At 47.2% G+C, this 13,342-nt stretch overlaps 1 protein-coding gene across 4 annotated transcripts; it reads right to left on the minus strand.

Annotated features, from left to right (window-relative positions):
* Positions 1-587: 587 nt before the first annotated feature.
* On the minus strand, positions 588-10,679 carry EXOSC2 (exosome component 2). 4 transcript variants are annotated; one of them, XM_079961441.1, is made up of 9 exons: positions 10,363-10,679; positions 9,010-9,111; positions 7,762-7,807; positions 6,965-7,054; positions 6,206-6,271; positions 5,889-5,957; positions 3,495-3,671; positions 1,944-2,072; positions 588-1,161 (listed from the first exon to the last, which is right to left on the minus strand). In XM_079961441.1, exons 1-9 carry the CDS (start codon positions 10,662-10,664, stop codon positions 1,081-1,083), a joined length of 1,062 nt encoding a protein of 353 aa, XP_079817567.1. In that variant the 5' UTR covers positions 10,665-10,679; the 3' UTR covers positions 588-1,080. The 4 variants fall into 4 exon arrangements, with proteins under 4 accessions (XP_079817567.1, XP_079817566.1, XP_079817565.1 ...); XM_079961440.1 differs by having other exon boundaries at positions 588-1,164; XM_079961439.1 differs by having other exon boundaries at positions 10,316-10,641.
* Between the last annotated feature and the right edge of the window lie 2,663 nt (positions 10,680-13,342).

Consider the following 13,342-nt stretch of genomic DNA (forward strand, 5'->3'; position numbering starts at 1 on the left):
GGTCCAGTCGTGACTGACTCTGGGGTTGCGGCGCTCATCTTGCTTTATTGGCCGAGGGAGCCGGAGTGCAGCTTCCGGGTCATGTGGTCAGCATGACTAAGCCACTTCTGGCGAACCAGAGCAGTGCACGGAAACGCCGTTTACCTTCCCGCCAGAGCGGTACCTATTTATCTACTTGCACTTTGAAGTGCTTTCAAACTGCTAGGTTGGCAGGAGCAGGGACTGAGCAACAGGAGCTCACCCCGTCGCAGGGATTCAAACTGCCAACCTTCTGATCAGCAAGTCCTAGGCTCTGTGGTTTAACCCACAGTGCCACCTGCTTACAAAACTTACCTTGCTTTAATTGTGGCTTGGCATTATGGGTGAACCTGGCACCCATCCTTAACTATGGTTTGTTTGGCCAGACATATTAATAGCCATCAGTAGCCTCATTCTCCATTAATTTGTTCAATTCTCTTTCAAAGTCATCCAAGTTGGTGGCCATCTCTGCCTCCTATGCGAGCGAGTTCCATAGTTTAACTCTGCACTGCTTAAAGAAGTACCTTCCATGTGAAGACTCTCTCAAACACATATGCATATGCACTCGGTTTTTTTAAACAACTAAAGTTTATTGAAATATCTCCAGTAAAAATAAAGAAATAATTCCCCCACCCCACCCCGCACACACACACATAGCTTGAAGCATCCACAGTATTACAGATGCTTTTTTACAATGCTGGCTACATGTAGAGGAATGTGATGCTGCATTTCGGCTAGGTCAGGGGCTGAGGAAGCAGTAGCCATTGAGAAACTGTTGGACTCCTATCCTGCTGGAGCCCAACTTATCAGCCCCTGCAGGCAGTACAGCTGGTGGTTGGGGGTGGTGGTGTGAACTGTAGTCCAGCCTCATTGGGAGGGCCGCAGGATAACAAATGATACCAAGATTCTTAAGCAAAAGTTCTCATCATTTCCACAGTCCCCCTTTTTTTATTTGGTATGGAATTTGTAATGGAATCTCACACTGGAAAAAAAAAAAACATCAGGGAGGCTAGATCCCTGAAAAGAAAGGACCATCACTGCCTCGCCACTTTCTCTCTCCAGTCACCCCTCCAGTTCCAGCAGTCTCTGACGCGTCTCCAGCACAATCTTCTCCATCACCTCTGGCTTGAGAAGGTCCTTGATCTGCTATTTTTTTTATATATATAAAAAAGTTGAATTAGCATGCAAAGAAGATCAAAACACACAGCACAGACGGTTCAGGAACAATTTGTAGTCAATCTAAACCCACTCTACAGCTTTTTAGAATGCTTTTGTTTGAGCAGGAAGAAGCTGGCTGATCTGTAATGTACAGCACTGATATGTGCAATTGTTTTAAAAGTACTTGTAGTTTTGGGGATATTTCTCACCACCAGAACTTTCAAGGAAAAGGAAAATTGGATAAGACAACATGTGCTTCAATCAAAATCTTCATAAAAGTGAATAGCCCGTCTGATGGCTTACTGGTGTACACCTGCAAACTGCTCAGTAGAAGCTGGGCTCACATCACTGGCAAAAAATATTCTCACATCCGTTGTTAAAGAGATTGTGTTTGTCTTCAGACTGTCATCGTTCATGAACAGCAGTGTAACGCAAATTCAGTAGTGCAGGATCCCTTCCAGATACTGAGAGCCACACCCCATTCTAACATTATATTCACACTAAGATTGTGTAAGAAAGGGGGTGGGGAAGAGAGACTGCATGAGTTTTGGAAGTCACACCTTTATGGCTTGCATTAATAACTGAAGAGGAAGTGGTGTCCTATAGATATATACAAGGGGCCAACTCATTGGTGGGGAGAAATGGACAACCCATTTCATTACAGGAAAAAATGGCCTGTGGAAGTGTGTGCACATGTGGATGCATAGCCAAGCCAGCCTGCCACCCTTCCACAGCCCAGAACAAAGAGCAGCAATTGGATACATCACCTCATGAGAAAGGGAGGCCTCGTAGCAGTAGAGGATACTGGTGTCATAGAGCATCTGTTTCTGCTCTGCCAGAGCCACAACACAGTTCCGGAGTCGGGAAATCACTTCACGGTCAGACAAGGGCACTGGCTAAAAGGAAGGAACCCACATGAAGTCAGGGGCCATTGTCTCAGGAGCAACAATGGAGAGTGGTGAAGGAAGAACCCCAAGTTCACACACACAACACCAAGCCACAGTTAAAACAAACCAAGGTTTGTAACCCAAAGAATGGTTGCAGACTGTGGTTTGCTGGCAACAACAAGCCATAGTTAAGGCGCCAGTCAGAGTTCACACACAACACTAAGTCAGTCAATCCGGAAGTGGGCAGTGGAGTTACCTGGAGTGGGAAGTTACAGTAACTAAAAGGCAGAAGAGGTACTGAAGAAATACAGATCTATCAGACTTTAAAAAGCTGGTGTCACTGAATCATATTCACCAATTTTGTTGAATTAATTAAATTAAATGGTTTTAATTAGATTTTGAATAAATGTGCAATTAACTGTTACTGTTTTGAACTTTGTTACTATCTTCTTTAGTGTGTCATGCAAACCGCTATTCTAAATAATGCTTTTCACAGGGTAGTAGGCGGGGGGGGGCGTTTATAGAATCAAGGTGACAGGGGTCTGAAAAAGTTGGGTGTGTAACCTGTGGTGTAACAAACCACGGTTTAGGGATACGTGTCGATGTGAAAGACTTTAGACCTAATGTGAACAGGAGAGAAAGCAAAAGACAGCCTCAAGTGATGAACATTAGTTCTGGCGAACTGTCAGTTCAGGTACAACAGCAGTCTATAAGACACCAGAAGACTGTTAGTTTTGCTGCTGCAGGCTAACACAGCGAGCCCTCTCTCTCCAGCCAATCTTCCCAGGATCTCACACAGAACTTCCCATTTCTAAAATCTAAAACTGTAATGATGGAAATTGTGGACATATTGTGGATGAAGCTAAACGTTGAAAGATTCAGGACAGATAAAAGAAAGTTCTTCACTCAGTGCATAGTTAAACTGTCAAACCCGTTCCCACAGGAGAAGGTGATGGCCACCAACTTGGATGGTTTTAAAAGGGGATAAGACAAATTAATGGAGAAGGCTATCAATGGGTATTAGCCACAATGGCTACAAGCTATGCTCTTCCTCCACAGTTGGAGGCAGCAATGCTTCTGAATACCACTTACTGGAAACGACAGGAAGGGGAGAATGCTGCACTCAGGTCCTGCTTCCAGGCTTCCCAAGGCATCTGCTCAATCACTGTGAGAACAGAATGCTGGACTAGATGAGCGATTGGCTTGACCCAGCAGGCTCTTCTCATGTTCTTAACTAGATAGGAGGCTGAACCTCAAAACACATCCAGCACCACTGCTCATCCCTTACCTTGAGGGGTGGTTTCAAGTGGAAGAGGAGAATGCCAAGACTTGGCTGCAGGCTGCCAGTTGCAAACACCTAGTAAATAGCTTATTCATTCAACTCCAGCCAAGGGCTATTCTCTGCTGCGTTCCCAAGGCCTGTTGGCTCACCTCCAGGTTGGTGATGAATCCCCCAGCCTCCTCATTCTTCTGTTTGGGCGTTGGGTAGATCCAGATGAACCCATTGTTGCCAAGGATAACGGAAGCCCCACAAGTCAAGTCATGGAAATGGGTCTTCTGCCGCTTCACGAGGGAAGGGGACACCTGGACGAGCACACCTTGGCCAAGCTGGAGAGACAAAGATGCAGACCTGAAGTCAGCATAGAGCGGTCAGGATGGGAAGGTGGTGGTTAATGCACCAAGGATGCAGGAGGAAAGCTCCAATGTGCTGGAAGAGGGCAAAGTGTGTTGTGGTGGTTAGCATGTCACACTAGGACCTTGGAGGCCACATGAAGCTCCCTGGCTCACCTTGATTCAGGACAGATAAAAGGAAGTCTTTCTTCACCAAGTGCATAGGTTAAATATGGAACTCCCTCCCACAGGAGTTAGTGATGGCCACCAACATGGATGGCTTTGAAAAGGATTGGACAGATTCATGGAGGTGAGGGCTATCAATGGCTACTAGCCACGATGGCTATGCTCCACCTGCATGGCCAGAGATAGTAACCAGTTACTGGAAGCCGCAGGAGGAGAGGGTGTTACGAACAAGATGCTGGACTACATGGGCCACTGGTCTGATCCGGCATGGTCATCTTATATTCTTGGGCCCAATCACTGTTTCTCACCTTTACCTACCTCACAGGGTTGTTGTGAGGATTAAATGAGTACTAGGGCCTTCAGGAAACCAGGGTTTAAATTCCCACTGGGCCGTGAAGCTCTTTGGGTGACCTTGGGCCAGTCTTCCCTCTCAGCCTATAGCGTACCTCACAGGGCTGTAGGAACTAAATGAGGAGGGAGAGAATCATGTATGCCACTTTGAGCTCCTTGGAGAAAAAGGTGGGATATACATGTACAGACATTAAGTCTTGAATGCAGTCATCCAAATGGCATCAAAACAAACCTGGAAAATCTTTTACATTACAGATTCAGCTCACATCCACAGAATATACAATCTAAAGCACTGCGGTAATTTATCCGGTAATTGTTTTTAAAATTTTCACTAAAGTTTGTTAAGGAAGGAAGGAAATGTATAAGGAAATACCTTACAGAGTGGTTGTTAAGGGTTACAGAGAACATGGATTGCTTTCAAAGTACTATTGGAATACTAACTAATTATTTAAGATCCCAGGAAGCAATTAATGTGAGCACAAGCTCTGGAACAGAGCCTAACAGAGAAAGAACTCTGTTAATAGAAGCAGAGAATGCAGGTGATATGTAGGTACAGGACCCTACATTGCTTACTGAGAAAGTTAAACATACCTTGATCATGGGGCTACCAAAAAGATTTAAAAATCCATCCCTAGAGTAATAGCAAAGGCTTAATCAAGTCAGCCCATTTTAGCAGTTATTCCTCACCACATTTTTTAATCCAGTTTGCTGTCCTTTCACCCTTTATTCCATAATCACACTTTTCCTTTCATCTTTTAAGTAAATGCTAATCCCCCAAAGTGGGTGGGTGGGCAGGATAATCCTCAATTGCAACCTACTCCCTGGCAGGGACCCTCCCTTCGCTTTTATCCCAAGATGGGGAAAGCAAAGACTATAAGAAATTCCCAACCTCATAAAGCCCTAAATCTGAGCCCCAGGACTCAGAAAGAAAGAAAAAAGAGAAAGTTTTCCTGTAAATGTAATAATCACTTACGCTGAGCAGGTGTTGCAATTCCCGCCCCCCCCAAAAAGGTAGGAGGGCTTTATGGTCTCAGAATCACAGCCCCAGGAAGATCAAAGTTCAGAGCCCAAAAACTGAGGAGTAGATTCTCACAATATTCTAATTGGGGAACTTGATCTCTTCATCTCCTCAGGCTGCCTTCTGCAGGGAATTAAAAGCACCTGGCAAGGACAAGCCCTGTCCTAGGAGCAAAAGCCAGTGGAGCAATCATCTGATCCCAAGAGCAAGCATTGAACGAAGGACCCCACTGATTTCAGGTGCCATATACAAAGCATATGCCAGTACGGTATCTCTGCAGCCCAGCTGAGCCTTCTAAGAATGTAAGAGCATAAGAAGAGCCTGCTAGATCTGGCCAATGGCCCATTTAGTCCAGCATCTTCTTCTCACAGTGGCCAACCAGATGCTGGTGGGAAGGAAACCTGCAAGCAGGATTCGAGCACAAAAGCAACTCTCCTCTCCTGTGGTTTCCAGCAACTGGCACTCAGAAGAATTACCGTGCCTGTGGAGGCAGAGCATCGTGTCTAGCAGCCTTTGATAGTCCTCTCCACCATGGCTTTGTTTAATCCTCTTTTAAAGCCTGGCACATGTTCCGGGACATGTCCAGATTTTTCTGTGGCACACGACAGGCAGAGTGACTTCACCACACAGAGAGCAGCAAGCAAGTAAAGCTGACCCACCTTTCCGTATTTCAGACTCCGTGTGTGCAGCGATACAGCCCCATCAGAGAACACCGCTTGGACTTCTGCCTGTCAGGATCGCTTAAGGAAATCAGCCAATTTTGTACAGGCATTTGCTGATGGGGAGTAGGGAGTAGGGAGTGCCTCTTCTTAGCTTAGGGAAAGAGAACCTACGGCAGATAGTGTTGGATTTCCCCAACTCCCATCAACCACAGCCAATACGGCCAATGGTCCAGAGGCGTCCAACAACAGAGAGCGGTTATCAGATTTTTCACTGCCCTTGGCTTCCCCCTGGCCAAGTACTAGAGTATGGATACACTGATAAGGTCCCCTTCCTGCAGGTAATCTCGCATTGCCAGTTCATCCTCTGCTGATCTCCGCCTCTGAAAAACATGCAGGCGCACCCATTAAAGGAAGCACAATTAGCAGGGCATTCATTCATTTAAATAGGTCTTAAGTCAGTTGAACTTAATACTGAGTCAGACACGAGGTCCATCTTTCTCAGTATTGCCTACACTGACTGGCAGTGGCTCTCCAGGGGTTTGAGGCAGCGGGGATCTCTCCCTTCCTTATGTGGGGATGCTGTCGGGGATTGAACCTGGGATCTTCGGCATGCAAAGCAGGCGCTCCACCACTGAGTTGTGACCGTTTCTTGTACAAGTAAAAATTCCAGTCCTCGTGATTCTGATTTAAATACGAATATAGGAAGCTGCCTTATACCAAAGTCAGACACTGACTGGCAGTGGTTCTCCAGGGTTTCACACAGGGAGTATCTCCCAGCCCTGTGTGGAGATGCCACCTGGGAACCTTCTGCTTGAAAAGCATGTGCTCTACCACTGAGCCAAAAGTTATTTCCCCTAAATGAAATAAGAGTGCCTCTGGGCATATGCTTGATATCAAACAGGCAGCAAAATCACAACATACACACTAACCATTACTAGGAGTATTATTCTCTGTGTGCTCAGGAGTTGGCAATGGAGCCCTTGCTTATGTGAGGGCCCAATAAGCCTGCTAGGGTGTCTTTAGATAAAACACCCAAGGCTTCCTAGCTGATGCAGCTTTGGGAGGGCACTCACCAGCTCCCCTCCTGGAAGATTCATGGATGAAAGGAGCAAGACAGAATCCAGCCTGGAATTGGTCTCGACTTTCCACCGTTTCTGCTGAACCTAAAAAGGAAAAAAACATTTTCTTAAGTACTTGTTAAAATCAAGAGATTTCTCTTCAATGGAGCATGACAAGAGGAAGATCAGCCTGGCCCTATCCACTGACCCAAGAACCAAAAGTGCCTCAATTGTGTGCAGGTATGCTATTACCATGTAATGTTTTTACAGAGGACGGGCACCTTTTTCAGCTCAAGGGCTGCGCTATCTCAGGGAGAGATTCCTCAGGGCCACAAGCTAGTGGAGGGTGGGGCCAGAGGCAGAAGCCCACACAGAAAGCTTTCTCTGTCCAACCAAGGGAGAGATGTAGTCACAACTCAAGGACATGATCCAGCTAGGCAAGAGCACTTGAGGAAGACTTGATAGAGTGTACAGCCTCGTGAGAGCCCCAAGGGCCTGACAGAGAGACCTAGAGGGCTGCATGAGATTCCCCATGACAAACCATAAACTACCTTGATGACCATTTGAGCATTTTCCTCTCGACATGTTCTCTCTCATTAAATACTTTTATAATACAAAAGTTGGTATGTTGTGTATGTTTCAAATCTGGGGTAAGGATGCTGTGTGGTCTGCCCCCAAGATGCTGTTGGACTCCAGCTTCCATCAGTCCCTGCAGCCAGCATGCCAACGGACCAGAGTTGAAGTCCAGCAACGTCCAGAGAGGTGCAAGTTCTCCACCTTCAGCTTAAAAAAAAAAGTGATAGTCTCAGTACCTCTGTGATTCGTCCAACCACAATATCACCAACTTCACCATTGTATCTGCAAGGAAAACAAAACAAAGACAACTCTCAAAAAGATGGTTCTTTGGTAACCTGAATTCTCTTGACTAAAAGGCTAGGAACCTGCACACTTCCCTTGCCCCCAACTGTTATTCTCAACAGTCGACCTAAAGGCAGCAAGACCAGTGGTCAGGATTGATGGTGCAAGTTGGGGAAGCAAATGAAATCATTTTTAGAATCAAGGAAAGCATCTGAAACCAAATATTCACTGGGAGCGTAAATGTATATTGTTTTTTAAAAGGGTCACCAATTGCTGCGTAAGCCCACGTCAACATCAAAAACGTAATGCTGCACCCACATTGCATGTGTTTTTGTTCCTGCTCCTTCTGGGTAGTTCGCCACCCTGACCTCAGCTCTCATCTGCGGCTCAAGAAGCTATCAGCATGAGACAGCGGCCACACACCAGGAGCAGCTTCAACTGGCCAGCTAAACCAGGAGTGGGTAGCCGATGAATTCCAAACCCTTGGTGAATTACAGACTCCCCCCTGCATGTGAAGACAGGCTGCAGTAGACCAATTGTGGGTCCAACAGTCAAGAAGGAAGTTACTGCACGTGCTGTAGAGGGATATGAGGGGCAGATGAGGCTCATCATCTTGGGAAGGTAGCCCATCTAGGAAAAGAAAACTCCTATCCTAAATCGCCACTTGTGCCTAGCAAGCCAAAACGCCAGGATCATCTGCCCTGTCCTGTCCACCAACCTGCTGCAGGTCAATGACTCACAGAAGACGGCCATCACTGACTGTGAGCTGAAAACACTCAACGCTCATGTTGCCATTCTACAAAAAACCAGACTCACTTTGAATGGCTGCCTCTGAGAGAAGAACTACATATTCTTCTGGCAAGGAGGGCATCCAAAAGAGCCAACTATTGACTGTGTCATCCGCATGACAGACAAACTAGCCAACAAGTTTTCTTCATCTTGTATTTTTATGTTGTGAACTGTCCTGAGGGTTATAGATGAAGGGTGGTATACAAGCTACAATTCCCAGTGTTAAACCACTCTAGGAATCGCAGCTCCCTGAAGGGAATAGAGGAGTCCCCTAACAACTCTCAGCACCCTGAACAAACTGCAGTTCCCAGGACCCTTTGGGGGAAGCTACGACTGTTTAAAGGGGTGCAATACTGCTTTAAATGCATCGTGCAAATGAGGTGTAAGACAGCTACTCTTCTGGAACCTCTCACCTTGTTTTCAAAGCTTTCACACAGATCAGCTTGTTCACCCTGTCCACAACACCAGCCACAGAGGCAATGAGCTTCTCGCCTCCCAGGTATGTCCCATGGCCTCTACCAGAGAATAGGAAAAATAAATGGTCTGGCACACAACTCTGTAGATTATTTTAAAAACATCAGAATATGATCATTGCTCATCTGTGCATTATACTGTCCTTACTCTGCTTCGATATATAGAATGCAACTAAAAATTTTAGGCTTTCTAGTTTAGAGAAATAGAGGAATGAAGGGTTCTCTCTCCTGCCCTGCCCTGGTCACTCATTTGTCCACAAGATTGTCTCTCCTATGGCAACTACTAGGCGAGTGTTTGAAGAGATTTATAGAATAGCACATGGTGTGAAGGAAGCTGGTAGTTCCCCTGCAGCAGCTGCTGCTGCCGCCACTGCCTTCACCTCTCAGAATTCTAGAATCTAGGGCCATCCAATGAACTGAACTAGATTCTGGGGAATTGCTGCAGCTTAGTGAGTAGAGCACATGCTTTGCATGCAGAAGGTCCCAAGTTCAATCTCTGATGGCATCTCCAGGTAGGACTGAGAAGAGACCCCCTGCCTGAAACCCAGTAGTCATTGTAGATGATATTGAACGAGATGGATCATTGCTCTGGCTAGGTTTAGGGTAGTTTCCTGTGATTGTCATAGAGATACACTTTTTTCACAAATGTAACTGATGTCTGAAATTCATTGTCACAAGCTGAGGCCCCGCTGGCTTCAATGACTTTAAAAAGGGGGTTCAGACAAAATTAATGGAGGAGTATATCAGCAATGATCCTGATTTCCTGGTTTATCTTTTGTAGATTGCCTTGAGGCTTCTTTTTCCACAGTCAAGCAGGGTATATATCATGTGCAATAAATAAAATAAATAAATAAAAGTGATTGCACCATCACCGCCACAAGCTCTTCTCCCCTATTATTTTACTGTTAGTATTATTATTTACTAAACCTGCTAGCCACTTTATCCAGCCCAGGGCAGCCCTAAGTGACTTGCAACCAACTAATCTGTAAACCAACAGTGCCTCTGAGAGCACGTGGTTTAATATCTAAGCAGGCACCGAAGCCAGCAAGATGCAATGCCGCCCCTTGCACTGGGAGCATCGTTCTGCACATGCTCAGGGGTACTCTTGGCTGCTCAGGTTCAGGGGAGCCGATTAAGTCCCAAGATTAGGGCTGGTTGCAGGAGCGCGATAGCTGTGTCCCCCTCGCTTGCCCCATAACACGCGCACAAACACGGCAAGTATTTTACGGAGCAACCAGCTACCCACGTGGGTGCTTCCATGAGAAGGAGCCTGCCTGCCCGCCTTCCCTTCACCTCATGTATCCTGGGTCGGTGGTGATGGTGTCCCCCGGGGCCACCAGGTCCTTGTCCCGCTCGCCCGCCTCGCGGGAGAAGCTCTGAGCCAGGCGAGGGCGGGGAACTGGGAGCCGCACTTCCACGGATGTCGCCGGGGCCGGTGCTGCTGCTGCAGCTTCCGCCATCTTGACTGCTGGCACGTGGTCGCGCGATTTCCCGAAACGCTGCCTCCGGTTCCGCCGTTTTAACTCCTGGCACGCCCGCGTGGAGCGGGAGCGACATGCGTGGAGGAAGAGGGGTGGAGGTTGGCGAGTCAACATTGATCACTTCCGGTAGTCATTCGACAACATCTCTCTCTCTCTCTCTCTCTCTCTCTCTCTCTCTCTCCCCCCCCCCCATTTGAATTTACAGTACGTAACTGGACATTTACGGTAATCCCATGTTTGACCAGTTCCCCCGCTGCTGCACACACGTGTGAATGGGTTGTATGTATCCAACCAGGTTTTGCTCTGAATATGTCCACGGCGGTAATGCGTTCAAATGGACCAAACTTAGGTCCATTCCGCCATCATGGACTTATATTCAGTCCCGTTGAAGTGAATAGGCATAGCTAGCTGAGGTTCATTTATTTCAGTGAGCCTCCTTTGAGTGTAGAGAAGTTTAAAATTAGCAATATACAGTAAATAGATTTGAAAAACAGTTAAAATACAGTACTGTATTTGTATGCTAGGTTTGGGATCCGGAAGTCTCATCTACTTTCATGGACCAGGAGACTGTGTCCCCTTTGGCGGTAGAGGCATTCAAAGCGCTTTGCCCAGAGAAGCGTGGCTGAGTAGCCATGATGGATTCTGGCGACATCGGGCGAAAGCGCATTCACGTTTGGTCATACGAGAGAAAAAGGGTCCGAGCAGGTTTTGTGTGCCTTTGAAATATGCTTCTCTGGCGCCCTCTTCTGTCCACGTGTGTTATCTTTAAAAAGCAACAGCCCCTAAATATCACATTCAAATACACTGTCTCTTCTCCTAACCTACTTCAGGGGATTGTTGTGAGGATAAAATACAGTGGTACCTCTGGATACAAACGCGATCCGTTCCAGAGCCCCATTCGCATCCTGAAGTAAATGTAAGACGTGACTGCATGTGCGCAGGTCGTATTTCACCGCTTCCGTGCATGCGCGTGACATCATTTTGAGCGTCTGCGCATGCACAAGCGGCGAAACCCGGAAGTAACGCACTCTGTTACTTCCAGGTCTCCGCGGAGCACAACCCGAAAATATTCATCCCGGAGCTACTTTAACCCAAGGTATTACTGTAGGGAAGAGGAGAACCTTGTGTGCCACTTTGAGCTTCTTGGTGAAAGTGTGGATGCCATGATGATGATGATGATGATGATATTGTGCTCAGGTCCTGCTTCTGGGTTTTATCATAATGGGCATCTGACTGGCCACTGTGAGCCAGGGGCTCTGACTTGGACCCCAGATATGGGTGCCCATGTGCTGTGACATCATAACATCACATTATGTCCCCCTCCCAGAAGCGGAGGAGTGTGAGGCCTAGAACACCGCTTTCAAGGCCCCAATACTTCTAAGGCCCTGCAGGGCTCTGACAGGAACTCTGAGACCTCATGAGAAACTGGAGGTCCCATCTGAGGCCTTGCAGGGTCTTGAAAGTGGCATCCTAGGACCAATGGGGCCTCCAGTGTCACTTCCGGTTCCTCGCAAGGAATGGAAGTGGTGTCAGAGGCCCTGTGAGGTCCAGGATGCTGCTTCCAAGCCCCCCCCCCCCCCGATTTTTTGTGGGTTCCCAGGCACCCAGGGCCCCTTGGAGTTAGTGCCAGTGCTGTGAGCAAAGGCATACTTAGGGTCCCTTGCGCCCTTCACAAGGAGCTGTATCTGTAAAGGTAAAGGGACCCCTGACAGTTAAGTCCAGTCACAGACGACTCTGGAGTTGCGGTGCTCATCTTAGTCTATAGGCCGAGGGAGCCAGCGTTTGTCTGCAGACAGTTTTTCCGGGTCATGTGGCCAGCATGACTAAGCCGCTTCTGGCGAACCAGAGCAGTGCACGGAAATGCCGTTTACCTTCCCGTTTACCTATTAATCTACTGGCACTTCTTGGCGTGCTTTCAAACTGCTACGTTGGCAGGAGCAGGGACCGAGCAACGGGAGCTCATCCCGTCATGGCGATTCGAACCACCGACTTTTTGATCGGCAAGCCCAAGGCTCTGTGGTTTAACCCACAGCGCCACCCGCGTCCCGTGTGCCCCCCTTAAAAAAAAAAAGACTTTACTGCTGTTACAAGAATCCTAAGGTCCCAAATATAAAATAAACTTTCATAAATGTACAAGGTAAACACATACGTAAGTATATAAGCCACTTGTCTGAAATAGTACAGGAAAGCAATCCTGAAGTCGTTTTGACTCCCCCAAACCATTTTGACTCACCATATTGACCCAGGTGAATATGGTGAGCCTGTGACCTGGATTCAGGAATTAAAGTATTTACCATCACAAAAGAATGGCGGGCTTCCCAGGTAAAGCAATCAGTGACCATTGCCAGGTATCCTGGCAGACAGGATTTCTGCTGTAGACCGCCTCCTTCTGTGATGTATGTATGATGTTTTTGGGGGTAGTATTGAGCTACACAGTGTGGGCAATTTCAAAAGTTTTTAAGTGGTGCCCCGCAAGACGAATGCCTCGCAAGACGAAAAACCCGCTAGACGAAAGGGTTTTCCGTTTTTCAAGGCGCTTCGCAAGACGAATTTCCCTATGGGCTTGCTTCGCAAGACGAAAACGTCTTGCGAGTCTTGCGAGTTTTTTCCCTTTCCCCCCCTTTTTCTAAGCCGCTAAGCCGCTAATAGCCGCTACTAGCCACTAAGCCGCTAAACCGCTAATAGCGCTAATCCGCTAAGCCGCTAATAGGGATGCTTCGCAAGACGAAAAAACCGCTAGACGAAGAGACTCGCGGAACGGATTATTTTCGTCTTGCGAGGCACCACTGTAT

The sequence above is a fragment of the Podarcis cretensis genome, assembly GCF_951804945.1.
Source record: "Podarcis cretensis genome assembly, chromosome: Z".
NCBI lineage: Eukaryota > Metazoa > Chordata > Lepidosauria > Squamata > Lacertidae > Podarcis > Podarcis cretensis.